The 19374-nt window shown below is 40.1% G+C and overlaps 1 protein-coding gene across 1 annotated transcript; it reads left to right on the top strand.

Annotated features, from left to right (window-relative positions):
* The first annotated feature begins 3649 nt into the window (after positions 1-3649).
* On the top strand, positions 3650-17969 carry LTV1 (LTV1 ribosome biogenesis factor). Its single transcript, XM_048489334.1, has 11 exons — positions 3650-3760; positions 5714-5845; positions 6221-6412; positions 8789-8876; positions 10297-10441; positions 10741-10993; positions 13436-13563; positions 14829-14977; positions 15257-15309; positions 15826-16026; positions 16228-17969. The coding sequence occupies exons 1-11, from the start codon at positions 3758-3760 to the stop codon at positions 16339-16341; spliced, it is 1458 nt and encodes a 485-aa protein (XP_048345291.1). The 5' UTR covers positions 3650-3757; the 3' UTR covers positions 16342-17969.
* Positions 17970-19374: the final 1405 nt, after the last annotated feature.

The following is a 19374-nucleotide window of genomic DNA, read 5'->3' as shown; positions in this document are numbered from 1 at the left end:
CTATAGCTACCTAGCAGAAATTAGCAGGTGAAATTTTCCTTACTCTTCAGTGTCCATGTAAAGAGAAGTTTTTCATCAACTGATTTCTCCTTAGGCTTACCACATGACAAGTTAGAAATTGTGTCTCTAACTACCACAGTAGCAAAAGAAAATGCAGGAACAAATAAAGATCTTGTTTTCTAACTACTTAATATATTATTACCCTGCCCTTCCTCCAAGTAATTCACGGGGAACATACATTGTTCTTATGATTGCCAGCTTTTAAACAGGGTTGTTTAGCTGTGCCTTAAATATAAGTTTGATCTGCAGCAGGCATCAGGTGATGTTATTTAGCTCCATTGCCATGAAAAGATTCAGCTGCATATTGCAGCTTTTTGAGGAACAGGACATTCTTTCCTTAGTGATTAACCTTAACAATTGTCCAGTTTATTTTCGCAATAACTGTTGTGTGGCAGGTTAAGCTGAGAAAGAGCAACTGATCCAAAGTCATCCAGCAAAGTCATAGTTGACTTATGAATTTGTTTAAAACTATATAATTGTGATATTTATATTTTAGAATTTATGTAATACATTATTGAATAAATAAATACTTGAAACGGCGGGGGGGGGGGGGGCATCCAGAAAGCATTGTGGTGAAATGGAGATTTGAACCCCAATCTCTAAGATTCTAGTTCAACACTCTACCCATTTGTGCAAATGTGGGATTGAGGGGAGAGTGAGGAATGGCACCATGAAAGGAATGGAGAAGAATTTCCTGATAATGTGTTCCCTTTTGTGGCTGTAGAGCAGCTAGACTTCATTTCTGAGATATGACCTACTGTATAAACTATTAAAAATGTAATCCCTACTGGAAAATTATTATTGAAAAAACCTAAATGTATCTTCCCCTTTATTTAAAAAATAACAAGTAGTCCAGTATGGCTGCAATTAAGGCAGCCTTTTAATCATAGGTCAAAAGGAACTGATGTCTCTGGAGCTCATTCAGAAATAGTCTGATTTCCCAGAACAGTTAACATGTACATTTTGTAAAAATTATGTAAAATAAATAACTTGTCTAAAATAAACAGAAAAACGAATGAACTGTATTGCTGTAGTCTATAAAGTAAAACTGTGGCATGTTCTCATAATATGTTGCAATGATTTCAGATTCTGGACAGATCTGATCATGTGTGTGATCAACTGCATCAAATACTTTCCTGAACTGCTGCAACTCAAGACAAAATAGGGCACACTGAAACAAACAGAAACTGCATTAATCTTTGCAGAGGAGTAAAAATCAAATTTGTAGTCATTTGAGATTTTGAAAAAAAGTTCCTAGGGCAGTGACATTCAGTCAGTGGCTTTGGAGCCACCTGAGGTTCTTCCAAGCACTGCTCCCCAGTATGCCCTATACAGCTGAACAAGGTGATGGAATGGGGAATATTACTGTTGCATATGCTTGTCCATATATTTAGAGAAGTCTCATTGTAGGGAAAAGACAAACATAGATGCTCCAGTAACTTAAAAAGTTATATATTATTGTCTGCACTTTTAGGGTGGTGCTAAGACATATAGTACTTATGTGGCCCTTTTGGTTGGTAGGAATTGTGAATGTGGCTCTCCCCAACTCACAGAGTGAGCATTACCGAGAAGTCACAGGGGTAGAATTACCCCCACCTAATCAGAAACTCCTATCTCTAGCTAATTAGCTAAAATTAATCATGTAGTTCCTGCCTTTTTTTCTGCACTTTCAAAAACAATGAATAATAAATACTTGATGCCTAATAAAGGTTACTGTACTGTACTGTGTAATAAACACATTTCTAATCAACTTTCAATGCCCTTTGCAACTGGGTTTTACTGTGCGAAACAATAAAATCCACATGAGTCAGTAGTGCGATGCAGCCGACAAGAAAGCCAATGCGATTCTATACTGCATCAATAGGAGTACAGTGTCTAGATCAAGGGACATTATAGTACCCCTCTACTCTGCATTGGACAGACCTCACCTGCAATACTGTGTCCAGTTCTGGGCACCACAAAATCAACAGGTCCAGGGGAGGGTGACCAAAAAGGTAAAAGGTTTGAATTCATGCCCTGTGAGAAGAGACTTAGGGAGCTCGGTATGTTCATCCTGGAAAAGAGAAGATTAAGGGGGTGACATGATAGGCATGTTTAAATATTTGAATGGCTGGTCATATTGAAGAGGAACCAAGCTTGTTTTCTGCTCCTCCAGACACTAGGTCACAGAGTAATGGATTCAAACTATGAGAAAAGAGATTCCACCGAAATATTAGAACTTCCTGAATGGTAAGGGCTATTTGACAGTGGAATACATTGCCTCAGAGGGTATGAGAATTTCCTTCTTCAGAGGTTTTAAACAGAAGTTGGATGGCAATCAACAGAGTTCTTTGATTGTGTGTTCCTGCATGGCAGGAGTTCTAGGGAAATTCTGAAGGAGTTATTCCTAAGCACCTCACTTCCTCCTCTGTAAATGGCTAAAGCAGCAAGGGCAATGGCTCTTCTAAGTAAAATACATGTATTACCTTATTCCTGATTTTATTAATGAAAATGAGTAACAGGAGCTATTTTCCAGCCAGTGACAGCTTTGTTCCTGATCAATTTATTTTTTCATGGTGAGATTTTCAAAGTTATTGTGTACGTAAGGAACTGCAGTAATATTTTATTTATGTAAGGAACTGCAGTAATATATTATGGGTGGGTAGGTTTTATTGTTGTTTAATGTTTTAATCACATTCTGCAAGCTGCCTTCAGCCACAATACATATGAACTAAAAGTGATTATGGAATGAGTTACATAGCACCATAACAAACCTGGCTCGAGACATAGTAGAGGACTGCAGTCCAACCGGACATACTGAATTCAAGCAGGTGTGCTTGAATCCCTTCCATATCATGACTTTCCCCATCACAGTTTTGATATATTGCAGGTTGACGTAAAAAATTAAATGAGAATTTGGGGGGAGTTTTGCGGAAGCTGCAAACGACGCATGAAGGCCAGAAGACAACACAGAGGATTCCGCATGGGCCAAAAACAGTCATGTGAAAACGGTGTAAATCCTTTTACGCCATTTTAAACCATTTTACACTGTTTTCACACCGCTGTTTTTGGCCCATGCAGAATCCGCCAGAAAAGTTTACTAACTAGAAATGCATAAAATATACATACAGTATTGTATAATGACAACATATTTTATGTTTTAATATAATTATACACTTTCTTTTTTTAAAGTTATTATAAAATAAAAAATGCAGACTTATTTTCTGGTAGCGAGGGCCAAAACTTTTTTTTTTTTTTTGCAGATTTCCAGGCGGGAGGGGGATTTTGAAGGTCCTTTCTCTGCAACTCAATGGCAGAAGCCCCTGGACACCCCAAAGAGATACGAAAAGGTTAGAAGCGCCCAACCGTCACTTAGAGAAAACAAAGTACAGAAGTTTTATTCCATTTAATGGGAATTAAAGCGTCACTGTGTCGGGTCGTGGACATTTCTGGCTTGAAAATAAGCCTTATCGATACCGGCGCCTCTCCGTAAAAGTCAGGATGAACGAAGGCTCCTCCCTTCGCTAACAAGGGATCCCCGGGCCTCTTTCGAGGTGGCGGAAGAGGAACGGAACGACGTCAGTATGGGAAAGGAAATGTCTTTCCGGATCCGGAAGTGCGTAAGCGAGGCGCTTCAGGCGTGCTCTCTGTGTGTGTGAAGTTAGTAGACTGCTTCGGGGAAAATTGGTGGTAGCCGCGCTGCCTGTTTTGTGGCGCCATGGTAAGCCGGGCTGGAGGGGAGGTGGGCTTTGAGCGGTGCTCTCGGGCAGGCGGAGGCTTCCGGGCTTCAGTTTCTCCCTTCGCGGACAGGAGGCGGGAGAAGGACAATATCACGCCAGGCCGTTTTTTAATGGATGCTTTGGAGGGTGTACTCTTGGCATTGTACCCTTCTGAGGTCCCTGCCCTTCCCAGGCTCCATCTACAAATCTCCAGGAGTTTCCCAATCTGGATCTGGCAATCCTAATGTATAAATCCTAATGTACATATGCTCTTTTAACAAGAGCCCTCTAACGAGGGCCAGTAACTATATTCTTGTTTAAGGATGAGAGAGTCTCCATGTAATGAGGTCATGACGGAGGTAAGAGCTGATTTTGAGGCTGCTGAATTTGTTGATCAGCCCCTTGACCTTAGCTACTAAAATCCAGTTTTTCTTAGGACAAGCATTCCATGTTGCCTGTATGTAGGCTGTGAGATGGAAGTGATTCTAGGAAGTCAGTTGCAGCTTTCTGTTGAGCATATTCATACAGTGAATAACCCAATTCTGTGTAGTAATCCTTCCCCCAGTCTTGATCAGCTGGCCAAAGGGTAGGATTACAGGCATCAAAGGAAGCCCGAGTCCTATATGGTCAGCAATGAGGTGATGTCACTTCTGGCATCCATCACATCATCACTGATGCCAGGTTGCTCTGGTATTTGGGCAAAAACTCTAGGGTAAAACTCTTTTTTACCATAGAATTGTTGCTCAAGTACCAGTGTGTCACTGGCAGTTAAGTGGCACTTCTGGAGAGTACCAGAAGTGACATTGGCGTGATTCTGGCCTATGTTTCTTTCTGCTCTTGGTAAGAAATCACCACCACCACCCCTCGCTGGTTGCCAGGGTGTACCTGGCAACCCTAGGCTTTATTCTAATTAGCATTGTAGAGAAAACATCTGATGTAATATGAATCTACAAGGGCATCTACAAGTGAGTAGATGCCCTTTGGCCCCTGTTAAAGGATGTTGTGTATTTTATGTGTGTAACAAATCATTGCTGAGTCCCATGCCATCCATTGCTGCTTGATGTAGTGCTCAGACTTTGGCATGGACAGCAGCATAACATAAAACTTTTTTTTGTCGCCAATGACTTCTTACTATATAGCATAAATTCTAGTGGAAAAGGTATTGGATTATTATAAGACAGATCTGATATTGGTTGCAAAGGCAAAAGTCTTATTTCGGTGTTGATTTACCATGCCAAGAGAGAGTTGCTCCCTTTTTAGTAGATCCAGTTAAGATCTTGCGGTGTTATTCTATGACCTTACTAACCAATGATGGTGAAGACCTTGGGATACTTTTGGACTTCGTGGTGTTGTTAAGAACACTTTCTTTCAACTACAAACTAGCATGTAAACTCTGCCCACATGGCCACACTGTTCCACACTACTGTAGTCTCCAAGTCAGATTATTGTAGCTTGCTGTACATGGTGCTGCCTTTGAAGATGTCTCAGAAACTTCAACTGATACAAAATCTGACAGCATGATTTTTATGTGAACCAACATCACTGGTTACCTCTTTTCTTCTGGGTCCAATTCAGAGTGATGGTTATTACCTTTAGAACCTTCCATTGCCTGGGCCCTCATGCTTATTGGTCTGTTTCTGCATCTCCCTGTATACTCCTAAGAACAAGCTGTTCTCTTCAAACTATCTTAAGCCTGTTCATATGGCGACAGTTGTGTCACAGGCTTTCTCATTGGTAGGTCTAGCCTTTGGAATGGCCTGTAGGGTGAGTACAGGATTCACCTTCACTTCTTGCATTTAGGAAAGCATGCAGGATTTGTTTCAGAAATATTTTTGTTGTGCCTTTGTTGTATTCTAGATAACTCAGCAGAATATCAAGCACAGTCCATACCTTTTGATTTAAAAGGTATACATTTTGATAACTGAAGTCTGAAGTAACTCACTTTTGTCTTGCAGCCTCGCAGGCGGAAGAAACCATTTATAGAGAAGAAAAATGCCGTAACATTTCATTTAGTGCACAGAAGTCAGAAGGACCCATTGACTGCAGATGAAACTGCACCCCAGAGAATTCTTTTGCCTACTCAAAAGGTAATTGTAGAATGTATAATTCAGATAATTTTTTGGTTCAGTAATTGGTTTCTGCTTTTCTATTTTGAAGAGTTATGCTGAGGTGGAACTTGTCTGACATCTTGTTACTTTCTGTGTTTTTTTTTCCAGTTTGCCATAATACATTGCATTTGATTGTTTAAGGCCCAAAGAGGCTTAGTTGTACCTTTCTAGTTGTGGAACCCTAACATTTACCTTTTGAATTCCATCAGCTCTGCCACAAGAGTGGTAAGGCTGTGTCTAGCCAGTCTCTCTTGAAAGACTGCCTTTGGATTGACGACTCCTTTTGAGAATAATTATAATCCCTAATGATCGAACTGTAAATTAGTAATGCTGTACAATTTTTTTTAAAAAAAGGGAAATGATGAAAAACGAAGAGAAGAACAGAGGGAATATGGAATATTCTTTGATGATGACTATGACTACTTGCAGCATCTCAAAGAAGCTGCTGGAACTTCTGAGCTTGTTCCATCAAGCATCCAAAGTCAACAAGGCAGGCTTATAGTAACCACAGAAGGGGAGGTCAGAGAAGAAATTCAGCGCATTCCAGTAAGTACAGAAAGAGTGATAATAGTTATTATTCCTGCTTTGTGGCTTTTGCTGGATAATCATATCAAACTGAAATAATAAGTAGGGTAGACATTTTAAAACCAAATGTGTGAAATTTCCTGAAAACTTGTAATATAAATGCTTAAAAATGTCTGATTTTTTACAGTTTGTTCAGATAGACTAATTTTGATCTACTGATTTTGAACTACTGTTAACAAACCTTAGTAATTAATGATACAAAATGAGTTGCTCATGTTATCTTCTGTTTTGTTACTTTTCCATTAAGAGCTGTAGAGGGCTTTGCTAACAGATTTGATGAGGGTAATTATTTGAGACCTATGTGGAACATTTGGGGGCTCAAAGGGAGAGTGTTGCTAAACACTGATGCAGTTGACCAGTTTACCATCTCTAATAGAATTCAATAGTGTTATGTCTGAGTATTTGTTTAGCCCTTTCTTCACACTTCAAGTTTGGTTCTTTGCTATCAGCGAGTGAATAAAAGGCAAGTGGTAATATATGCACATGAACACGTGTATTAGTTACACCCATAACTGCTGAGAAAAGTGTGCTGAGATAAAGGTTCAAGTGAAATTTAAATCTATATAACTAACCAGTCTTCCCAGTGCTTTCCTGGCTGCCTGTTCATGAAAGGTCCAAGAATGGGGAGGCAGCTGCAGAGGTGTGTGAAAGAAAAGAGGGATATAAATTAAAATAGACAAATAAGTTCTACTTTTGCAAGTTTTATTTTGTGATCTTGGAGTCATTTAAAAATATGATGTTGAAAGGGATTTCCAATGTCACCTAGTCCAGCCCCCTGCACAATGCAGGAAATTCACAGTACCTCCCCTCCATACATACCCGCCATGATCATGCTCTGTGCCCCGAGGCCTAGAAGCATTTCCTTATGTCCGGAAAGCCTGGTCTTGTTTCTCAGTGCTCTCATACAATTCAGCCGAGCTTCTGATGATTTATTCTTTTCTTTCTGAGAAGGGAGAAAAAGAGACCTTCAGGTCATTTTGGCCAGTGCACTGCTGATTAGCAATGGGTAGCAATGAGCAAGGTCCTTTTTTGAAATAATCTTGCCAAGTGAATACATACGCAACTATTCCAAGATATGTATGCAGGATCCTGAATTGTTGCCTGTCTTATTTGCAGATTGAAGCACTGGGAAAAGGTTTGTATTGAATAGTGTCACTTTGAAGGACACTGTGACAGATTAGCCCACACTGAAGGGTTAATGTGTTTTCTAAGGTGCAGATTAGCTGGCCTTAGCAACAGCAAGCCGAAATGTGCAAGCACACTCCCTATATGGAGATACCACCTGATTGGCTGGGAGAGGCGCAGTGCGCCTAGAGCCTCAGGTAGGGGGAGCTAGAAGAGCAGGTTATATATAAACAGGAGAAAGCCTGTCAGAATAACACTTAGACAATTGAAATTTGAATCGTTTGGATCTTGATCTGAAGAGAAGTCTGACTTTGTCAGCAAGAGCTCTTTGAGCAGTGAAAAGCTCTGTTAAGCTGAGGTGGATCTGTGGAAGGTGGACCCACAGCTTAGCATCCAGTCTGTGGAAGGTGACCCACAGCTTAGCATCCAGGCAGAGTGTTTCTGTCAGTACACAGTTCCATCCAGTCTGGGAGTGAAGTCCAGAGGGGTAGTGACACCCAAATAGGGACTAGTGAGAGAGGAAGGCTAGGGAGCCAAGAGTCCTCTAAGCTCCAGCTGGTTGTGTGGGACAGTGGTTGTACTAGTTGCTAAGAAGCTGAAGAGGGAAAGTACCCTCAGTGGCCACCTGTGTGTGACCAAGTCTGTGTCAGTGAAACTGCTTGAGAAACCTGTGAAGTAAAAGCTCTAACTATCTAAAACCGCATGCTTATGCAACCTCTCTGTGCCATCTGAGAAGCCAGTTCATTTCTGTAGATAATAAAGTTAAATCTGTTTCACGTTACCACAAGGGCCAGTCTGCTTTCTGTGTGCTTACCAAGGGGTGGTGTCTGTCTGCATAAAAGCCAAAACTCTCACAGAGTTTCCCTCCATTTTTGTTGTCAGAGGCTCTGTTGATTTACTCCTTCAGTCAAAGGAGAGTGTAGGAGAGGGGGTATTTGGTGGGCCAGTGACCAATACATCAGATTGGTAGCCCAAGGCTCGGCAGTGAACAGTGACCGGTGAAGGGTTGAAAATAAAATAATATTTTTGGTGGCAGCATTTTTGTGAGAGCCAGCCTGGTCATGATAGACACCAACACTAATTCTTAGATTTCAGTAGAAAGAAATGTGCATCAACTGCATTGCATTGCATCTATTCTTAAAAAGCCAAAGATATGTCTCTTAGGAATTATTTTAAAGAAAGGACTGTATTTTTTCAATGCTTTTTCTTTAGGCTCCCACTCTTAATTTGCCCTCATCGGTGTTTGCATCAGAATTTGAAGAGGATGTGGGACTATTAAATAAAGCTGCTCCTGTTACAGGTGCTGAATTTAAGCTGTTTTTGTTCCATGTGGTCTGTTCTTAAAAGAATATATTGTTGTAGAATATCTGCATGACTAGGCTGATTTTTTTTTGAGAGAGAGAGAGTTTAGATGCTCTTGTCCTGGGTGGAGTGGAACTGGCATTTACAGAGCGAGTTAAGAGTCGGGGGGGGGGGGTCTCATGGACCCAGCTTTGCTGTTTGGTACAGTGGCCAAGAATGCCTTCTGTTATCTCCATTTGGTCCACCAACTCACCATTCTTAGACTCAACCCTGCTTTGGTAACTTCACTGATTACTGGAATGTGTGTTCAAAATTCAGCAGCCTTATTTATTGTTGGGGGACTGGTTGATAAGAACAGGTCTCTCCAATCTTAAACCAGTTACATTTGCTGCCAATATTTCTGAGTCCAGTTCAGTATGCTGATTATTACCTTGAAAGCCTTCACAGCCTGAGACCCAGATGTCTGCTTCTCCCATATGTGCCAGTTGCAGTCCTCAAGTTGCTCCCTGCGGAGTGTTCCTCAACTTACAACAGCCCACCTGATTGCAGCCAGCACACTTCCATTGTAGCTTCTACTTTGTGAAAGAGGGTCCCTGCAGAGGTTAGGGGGAGGTTACCATCTCAAGAAAATTTCAGCAGGCACTCCAGGGCCCATGTTATTTCAGAATTCAGAGACCTTTATTAGGCATATGCAACAAAGGGACAGAATAGAAAAGTAAATCCAGTAAAGAACAGTCAAGATGAAGCCAAGGATACCTAGTTCAAAACGCATAGTAAAAATGTGGCTACGGTTTCAGTTATTTCAGCCTCAGGATTGTTGAGCAAAAGAGTCATCTGTTGATGGAAAGATCCAAGAACTCAACCGAGGTTAAGGCAGAGAAATCAGGCCTAAAGCTGTTGTACTTTGGGCAGAAGAGCAAGATGTGATCCCAGGAGTCAATATAAGAAGGGCAGAAAGAGCAGTGTCTCTCGTGCCGAGGAATGTTTGAGAATTGGCCTTGAAGTAGTGACGATGGAAAGGAATTGCATCTTGCTCTTGAAAATGGCCATCTGAGTTTATAATTAAGGAGTTGGTTCAGATAATTTGGGGCAGGGGAATAATGTAGTTTACCAGGTCTTTTAGTGAGTTACAGACTGCAGGCAGTTTTTTTTGGGGGGGGGGGGGATTTACTTTATTCTCGGTGTTCTAAATCATAATTTGTAGGTCACCTTGAGCTACAAAGAAGGGGGTGTAACTATTTTAAATGGATAGATAATGAACAGTGAAAAATTAAAGTGTGTTAAAAATACGTAGGGATTTCTTCAGTCTCCCTCCACTGTCAAATCGATTTTAGTCATGATTCATGAATTGTGAATGTTAGTAATAAAATGATTTGAAGGCTTTAACTTTATTAACGTGTTATTTCATCTTTCATTAGGGCCCAGGCTGGATTTTGACCCCGACATTGTTGCTGCACTTGATGATGATTTTGATTTTGACAATCCAGATAATCTTCTTGAAGATGACTTTGTTTTAAATGCTAATAAACCTGGGAGCATAAAGCAGGAAGAGGAAGGCTACTGGTAAAGAATGGAAAGATGTTATTGCTTTGTTTATTAATTGCAGTGGGGGGAAAAGAGGGAAACCCTGGCACTAGGTAAAACAATAATTATGTCTAATTCTCAAGTGGCAGTAACCACTTGTAAACCTGGGTTCAGTCTCCTTAGATTTTCAGTCATGTTAGAATTATCTCATTTTCACTTATTCAGCTGCAAAACAGGTAGACAGTGGTATGTCAAGCAGTTAACATAATCCTATTAGCAGTGTAATAAAAGTGCCATAAATTCCACATAGCTTATGTATTGTTTTATACTGTTCACAGGGAATCCAAATCTGGAGATGAAGATGAATGGGAGGACATGGACGAAGAGGAGATGGATGGAAAGGACATTCGTAGTGATGGGGAATGTGATTCAGAGGGTCCTTTGTCAGATGATAGTGAAACTGGAGGAGAGATGAAAGAATTTCTTTTCATGCAAGAGGAGACCAAGAGCCGTTTCACAGAATATTCCATGACCTCTGCAGTAATAAAAAGGAATGAACAGTTGACCCTTCTGGATGAGAGATTTGAGAAGGTACAGAAATTCTGGTAAACTCTGGAGTATCCTTGTAAACTACTCCTCAACTTGAACTCATTTCTTTTAATGGTCCCAGGACAGAAGATGCAGGGAACAAGACACCATAGTTTGTGTCAATTATCATAATGTATTTACTTTATTAATACCCACCTTTGTCCCAAATTGGCACCCAAACTAGCTTATTTCAGTCTCTTCTATTTTAATCATCACAACCACCCTGTGAAGTAGAGGGGTGTGTGTATGTCTGGGTCAAGGTCACCCAGGAAGCCTCCATAGCACAGTAGAGATTTGAACCTGGGTCTCCCAAATCCTAATCTGGCATTAACCATCATATCATGCTGGTTATTATACAACTGCTTTTCTCAAAACTATTATTTTTCTCACTGTTCAGATATGAAGACAATAAGGATGCATTTATTTACAGCTAAATTCTGTAAGCAAGAATGGGCTTCCATTCTTCCCTGCCTACCTGTAAGAGGGAAGAATGATCATCTGGAAAGTTTGTGGATCTCTGATTTTTAAGTTTTAGTGAGCAGGATTGTTTGGATAGGAGATCACCAAGTAAGTCCAGGGCTGCTATTCCAAGACAAGCAATAGCAGACCATTCCTGAACATCTACTGCAGGGGTAGGGAACCTGCGGCTCTCCAGATGTTCAGGAACTACAATTCCCATCAGCCTCTGTCAGCATGGCCAATTGGCCATGCTGGTAGGGGCTGATGGGAATTGTAGTTCCTGAACATCTGGAGAGCCGCAGGTTCCCTACCCCTGATCTACTGCCTTGAAAACCTTATGGGGTTGCCTTAAGTTACATGTACTAGTTAGTAGATCAACAGTCTCATACTTGAACTGCATGCTCTTTGAACCTGGAGAATTATTGGTTTTAATTTACCCAATAGATCTAGAACTTTATCTCTCATCACCTCAACTTGGCTCAGTTCTTCAGACTCTCTTCTTGAAAATAGCCTCTGCGGCCTACGTGCATCACCCACATTTTCCACAGCGAACACAAGTGCACAGAATTAATTTAGCTTTTCTGCTAAATTTTCTTCCCATCTTCCTTTAGCAATCCTTTTATTCCTGGGTCATCCAAAGCTGCTTCTCTGTCTGGTTTCTCTGTCTGGTTTCTTGCTTCAGATACGTTTAATGAAATGCTTATTGTTTGTCTTGATGCTTTTAGCAATTCACTCCTCTTATTTCCTTTTGCATGCCGAATTATTATCTGAATGTTCTTTTATCAGACACTGTGCTCCTTCCTTTTCACTTCATTGGGCCAGATCTTCCACTTTAAAAATAAGCCTTTGTGTCTTTTATGGCTTCCTTGACTTGGGCTATTAACCATTCAGGCATCCTTTTAGATTTGGCAGTGTATATCCTAACCTGAGGAATGCATTCCTTTTGAGCTTCAATTATTGTGGTTTTAAATAGCTTTCAAGCATCATTTAGGGGTTTACCTCTCTTTAGTTTCCCTTTCAGCTTCGTTCTTAGAGCCCTCATTTTTGAAAAGTTTCCTGTTTTGAAAATATTAGTGTTTTGGAATTCAGGAAAAACTTTCCTTTGACATGAATGCTGAATAACATTGTGGTCATCGTTCCCAACAGTGACCAGGTCTTGACCCTCACTTAGAACCAAGTCCAAGATCCCTACCCCTCTTCTTGACTCTGTGGCCAGCTGTTCCAATGCACAGACATTTCTGGTGTCTAGGAATCTTAGTTCCATAGCCAGATTAGAGCACATGTTTACCCAGCCAACGTGAGGGTAGTTGAAGTCATCCAAGTATCACAATATAATCTTGTTAGTCACCTTCCTTTTTTTTCTCCACTTTGAAATCAGTCTGAAGGTTTGATCAAGTGGTGACAGTACTCACCCATTTTTAAGTAAATTTTAGGACCTGGTGACTAAAACTTTATCGCTTCTGTTAGGAAATTCATTCCTAGTCTGTGATACAGAATAAATCAAAGTTCTGTGGAAGCTCAAAGACCGAACAAAAATTATTCCAGCGTAAGCTTTTGTCAATCAAAGCACACTCACACAGATGCACTGGAGTGTAAATTCAGGCTGATTTAGAGGGAGGGGAGTGTTACAAACGCTGGTTCAAAATAAATCCAATCCAAAAAATAATCAGTTCATTAACAACAGGCAAGAGATACCGCACAACTGTTGGGCAAATTGTGCCACCTAGTGGAGGGTGAAATAAGAAAATACATTAGGAATTCACAGATGTACACTTGAAGTACTTGATATCTGTAAAGGGTGGATATGCAAAATATTCATGTGTCAGCTGCAATTTGTTGATGAATAGGCAAGATGTTGGGGTATTTAAAACACATGGAGTTCATCCAGCTGACCAGACTTGGAAGGTCCAAACAATCTACACATACTTCATCCAATAGTGATTAATTCCATTGTATTCACATTAATGCTATGTTTTTCATTTTTAGTTTTTCGAACAGTTTGACGATGATGAAATTGGAGCATTAGATAATGCAGAACTAGAAGGCTTCATTCAAAGTGACAGTGCTCGGTTACAGGAAGTCTTGAATGACTACTACAAAGAGAAAGCAAAGGAGTACGTAGAAAATTACTGCTTTTTGATCATTCACATAAGAAGGTTTCATCCCCAGTATGCACTAGACTTGGGGATCTTGAAGAGCTCATTAGGCAGTCTGTACCAGAGATTTCATTCTATGTTTGTTTGACCTGTTGGGTATCAGGAGTTCCGTTGTTTTCAAGGGAGCTGAATCTATCACTGTGTTCCGTGTTACATTGCCTCAAATCCCTCAGCGTACCCAGGAGTAACAGGGTTTGTCAAATAACATCTATTTTATAGATGCTGGTGATCTTTACTGTTATTGTAGTTAAAGATGAAGCAACCAAGTAGGAATTGGTTAGATCAGGGGTTCAAACATACAGCCCACGGGCTTGATCAGGCCCCTTGAGAGCTCTTATCTGGCCCACAAGCACCTGAGGAAAGGGCTGGAGGCTGCTGAGATGGATGACTGGTCAGCTTAGTTTTACTGGCTGAGGCTCCTTTTTTAAAACCCTATTGGCCAGTCCAGAATTGGTTGCTGTTTTGAGCAGGGCTTGCTCCAAACAGCAACTGTTGGTTCTAGCAGGTGTGTGTGAACAGTTCTTTTTTGCAACAAATGTTAATAAATCAGAAGTACATTCTCAGCTTAGATGCACTCCTGAACAGCATACTCAAAATTGCTACAGCACAGACTTTGACTCCAGATGATGCAGTAGTTCAGAGCAAGTGGTGTCAAATTATCAAAGAAAAATACTGCTATTGTTTTAAGCATTTTAAGCACTGTATCTCCAGTATCTGGCATTAAATTTTATGATACCCATTGCCTGACCTGACCAAATAACATTAATTTCGTATCCAGCCCTCCTAACAAATAAGTTCGATACCTGTGGTTATATTTATTTGCCAAGAATATATGCTAGATGGAAAAGTTCCAATATCTAGATATATCTTGAGTTATACAGTGCTGTTTTAACCCCATTTTAAACACACGCACTTTATTATGACTTGAATGTGGAGAGCAAAATAGTACACTTTATATGCTTCCAAAACAATATGCATTCTGTGCAGTGGTGGGATTCAAATAATTTAACAACTGGTTGTTTACAAGCACCATTTTAACAGCCAGTTCTGCCGAAGTGGTGCCAACCTGCTGAATCCCACCACTGATTCTGTGCCTGTAATCACTTTAAAATCTGTTTCTGATTTATGGATTGTGTTATAAATAGGGGGCAGTTCACTTTTAAGTTGAATCATACTTCAGTTAAAGTGTTCTTGTGTCTTTTGTGTGTGTCTTTTTTTATAAGCTGTGTGAAACTAGATGATCTTGAAATTGGGGAGGATTCAGAGCTGCTCCAGAATAAGGCAGTAAAAGAAGCAGTTGATGAAGAAGAGGAACTTGTAACTTTAATTACAGAGGAACCCAAAGAAAAATGGGATTGTGAATCTATTTTAAGTGAGTGTTGAGAGTTATGTATTTTTTCCCAGATGGGTAAACAGTGCAAGATTATGATGCTGCTCTTGTTCAAAGCAAAAGCGTTGTGATTTTTTATACTGTTTCTGCTGTGATGTTTGTGTCTAACAGGAACGGGCTTTCATTATTAAGGCAAGTCTTTGGTGGATTGACATCATGTAAAGTTTTACAAGAGATTGCTGCAATTTATAGCAATCCTTTATAATTTGGGGCAAGGAAATTATTTGAATGGTCACTCTTTAACATGTTTTCCTCTTCCAGGCACCTATTCAAACTTATACAATCATCCAAAACTTATTGACGTTCCACAAAAGGTAAGTTGGATTTTCATTCTATAGCATGTTAAACTTGTATAGTGAATGTGATTAGTTTATATAAAGAGGCGGGAGGGATGGAGCGGTATTCAAGTATTTAAAATATTACACCATTGCTAAAGTAATTTGACACCATAGCAAAAAGTAATCATGGGCATTGCTTCACTAAATCATTTTCTTTTTTGTGGAATGACTGAAACTATCCTACTTTGTTAATGACCAATTCTTTTCAACAAGTACCAAGAAACAAAGATTAATACATTTTGCAACATTTCATAGATGGCTGGAAAGCAAAAAAGGCATTTCATTTTTTTCCACACTGACTTTTAAATTGTTTTGGTTGGTCATTTGGTTTGTCCACTAATCCTATAGCTTCTGCTGAATTTATTTTTGGATCAGACAGATAAATTTGGCTTGGGGAAACCTGTAAACTTCTCAAGTTGCAGGGAAGTGTCACTTCGGCAAAGTAAGCAAACTCACTAACACTTGTGTGTAATTGTTTGTTGTTGTTTTAAGCCCAAACCAATCAAAGTGTCCAGTAAGACTGGAATCCCTCTGGATGTTTTGCCTAAAAGAGGACTTACCGCTAAGCAGGTTGAGTGCATGCAGATGATAAATGACAGCGACCTGCCAAGAGTATCCACACAACCACGGCTAAAAAATGAAAGTAAAGAGGATCACAAAGCCAGAAAACAAGCTATCAAAGAAGAACGCAAAGTAAATAACTCTATTTTGCTTATTAGAGATGAATATCAGTACAAATGTGCTGTTTTAGAGGAAGGTTGTTTAATTTAAATTTTGACTGTATTTGCTATGACTTTTATAGAAGATATTTAAATGAGCCAGTCCAACTCATTAAAATGAATGATATGTGTTTTTCATACATACAGTTATCTATATATCAATTTCTCTGCACAGGAACGCAGGATAGAGAAGAAAGCGAACAAATTAGCCTTCAAACATGAGAAAACAAGGCAACAGAGACAGCTGCTCAACCTTCAACAAGCCATTCAGGGGCTCAAATTGGCATAATCAGATTAATTGCTTCTATGAAGCAGGCACTTTCTTCGTTGCTGGTATCTCTGGAATGGCTTCTTCCCCCTGTCCTCAGCCCGTCCTGACATGGAGTGGTATCTTCTAGCAAAATGTCAATATTCAAAACAAAATAATGCAGACTCTACACGAAGAAGTATCTGGCAGGGATGATGGGGTTCTTTCCATTTTAAAAAACTGTATTATTTGGTTATTCTTTTGCTTTATGCAGCTGTATTGTAACACACAATCTGGCAGAATCCCATAATTCCAGAAGAACCAAAAATACCATTAGTCGAAGTGGGATAACTACTGGTTTTAACCACATAATGCATAAAGTCATGTGAATGATTGTGGATTCTCATTCCTGAGAAGACATACGCTATTTACAGTGCAGTGCTATGTGGAAACAGACTAAATCTTTTGATTTTATCTGGGCTTAGACTGAAACTGTACTATTAACCTCATAATTTGTCTATAATAATGATGCGTACTTGTAAATTATTTATATAATATCGTAAATAGGCAAAAGGCTCAAATACTTTATTATATAAATAAAATAAAGTAAGCAAAACCATTTATGCTGATCTGAGCTTCTTGGAGAACAGGTACGATAAAAACGTGGTGAATTGATAGAATTTTTTAAATTGACATTTAATTTCTTAATTCAGTTTCAAGTCATCGTTCATCACTTTCAACAGTGATTGGGGTGCATTTTCTTCCCTGGTCATACTGTTTTTGACAGAGTAAAATGTAGCTCTAGAATGTCTTTCCCTTAGGACATTTCTACTTGTATAGTAGCAAACAATGTCTCCAAAATACAGCCAGTTATTATTTACAGTTTACTTTCTGTAGACAAAAAGCACCCTGGGTAAAAAAATTCCAACACCTGAAATCTATGCATTTTGCCATTGGGGTAGGGTTGTACCGCAGTCCATCAAATGTACTGGGATACAAAAAACACCCTGAGTCATTAAGAAAACTTTGAACTGGGGAATAATTTTAAGTGTTCTGGAGAGATAATGCCTTTCCTGAGAACCTAGAGAACAGTTACCTTACTACAGGGAGAGATATTAGTGGGGTAGCAAAAAAACACCTCAAGTATCAAAAATGTAAAAAGTAAAATTCCTTGTACTTTAAAACCCCTTTTAAAAAAATCTATTAAAATTCATGAACATTTGTTGTTTATTATCTTAGGTTCAAACTGTAGCTTTTGTTATTCCAAACTGAAAAAATTGTGTAGCTTTGTAAAGTACACAATACTGGTACAAGTTATTCAGTGTGGAAAAGGAGGTGGTGCTATGCAAAACAAACATTATGCCTCCTATCTCAGTAGGTTTTCAAGCTCTGGATGTTCTAGTATTGTGAAACACAATGACCTCTGGCATCTGAAATGAAAAAAACATTTGTACAGGACTTTTCTACCCCAAGATACATTGGAATTCAGTTCGGGGTAGAAACGATGCCCAAATGCAAAATGTTTACAGGGTTCAGTTTTTTACAGTGTTAGAGGGTGAAGCGTAAACTAATATTGGCTGTCTTATCTTTCCCATGGAAATCATGCTAGCTATTTCGTGAAATTCAGTTATTTAGGATACTGCCTGGCTTCAGTAAAATATCCTTTCTAACATGTTTTGTCTTGTTTGAGTGTGCTACAAATTCAGATTATTGCCAAGATACGGTTGGAGAATGTAATAACGTTACCAATTATCAACTATCTTGAGCAAGGAGTCTTTCCAGGGAGGTTAAAAGAAGCAGTGGTCCGCCCACTCATAAAAAGGCCATCTTTAGATCTGGATCTGGCCAATTACCACCCAGTATCAAACCTTTCATTCCTGGTTACGGTAATTGAGAGCGTGGTGGCGGAACAGCTTCAGATATTCTTGGATAAAGCAAAGGTGTTGGATCCTTTCCAGTCCAGCTTCCGTGCTGGTCATGGGATGGAGACTGTGTTGGTCATCATCAAGGATGAGCTCTGTCTCCAGCTGAACAGAGGCAGGTTGGTGCTCTTAGTCTTATTATACCTGACTGTGGCATTCAACATTGCCAATCATGACCTTCTGGTCTGCCGCCTCTCTAGCGCAGGGATACAAGAATCAGCCTTATCTTGGTTTGCCTCCTTCCTTGGTGACTGGGTTGCAGGTGGCGTCAGGGGGTGGGGTCTCCAAACGGCACAAAACTCTCCAGTGCTATTCAACAACTATATGTGGTCCCTCACCCAGCTGGTATGGAGTTTTGGGCTTTGGGTGTCATAAATATGTGGATGACACCCAGCTCATCCTTACAATGGAGGGCTGACCGGCCTCCACCCTTGAGGCTCTCCAGCACTGTTTGGAGGCCATGGCAGGTTGGTTGAGAGCGAGAAGACTGAAACTGAATCCAGTGAAGATGGAGGTTCTTTGGATGGTTCAGGAGGGAAAGATCTATGGATTTCCCATTGCCGATGTTAAACAGTGCGGCATTACATCTGTCCATATCGATAGAGTCTGAGTGTAACTTTGGACTCCAGCCTTTCACTGAAAGATCAAGTTACTAAGACAGCCCAGACTGCCTTTTTCCTTCTGGGGCAGGTGCGACAGCTGGCTCCTTATCTCTCCAAGCCCGACCTAGCCACTGTAATCCATGCAACAGTCACTTCAAGAATCAACTACTGCAACTCACTGTATGTGGGCCTACCTTTGTCTTTGATCCAGAAATTGAAACTCATTTAGAATGCAGCTGCAAGGCTGCTTACTGGGGCAGCCAGTCGTGATCATATAACACTGATCCTTAAACATCTGTACTGGCTGCCAGTGTAGTTGCAGGTCATTTTCAAAGTTGTGGTACTGACCTTTAAGGCCTTATGTGGTTTTGGACCTGCATATCTTCAAGACCAAATCACCCCATATTGCAGTTCAAGGTCCCTCTGCTCATTGGAGGGGAACCGTTTTCAGTCCCTGGCCTGAGAGATCCAGCTTGTCATACTCGCACACTTCATTAATATGACCCTAAGTTGTTGCAGCTGTGCTGCTATTTGTAAAAGTGCTTATTCAT

This window comes from Sphaerodactylus townsendi, linkage group LG01 (genome assembly GCF_021028975.2).
Source record: "Sphaerodactylus townsendi isolate TG3544 linkage group LG01, MPM_Stown_v2.3, whole genome shotgun sequence".
Classification (NCBI taxonomy): Eukaryota; Metazoa; Chordata; class Lepidosauria; order Squamata; family Sphaerodactylidae; genus Sphaerodactylus; species Sphaerodactylus townsendi.
This window is presented reverse-complemented; position numbering and strand designations above follow the sequence as displayed.

What these genes read in the sequence shown, in the direction of transcription:
- LTV1 (XM_048489334.1), top strand. An exon ending in TACAAAGAGAAAGCAAAGGA is followed by an intron (nt 13,564 to 14,828) that starts GTACGTAGAAAA and finishes TTTTTTTATAAG; the next exon opens with CTGTGTGAAACTAGATGATC. An exon ending in TTATTGACGTTCCACAAAAG is followed by an intron (nt 15,310 to 15,825) that starts GTAAGTTGGATT and finishes TGTTGTTTTAAG; the next exon opens with CCCAAACCAATCAAAGTGTC.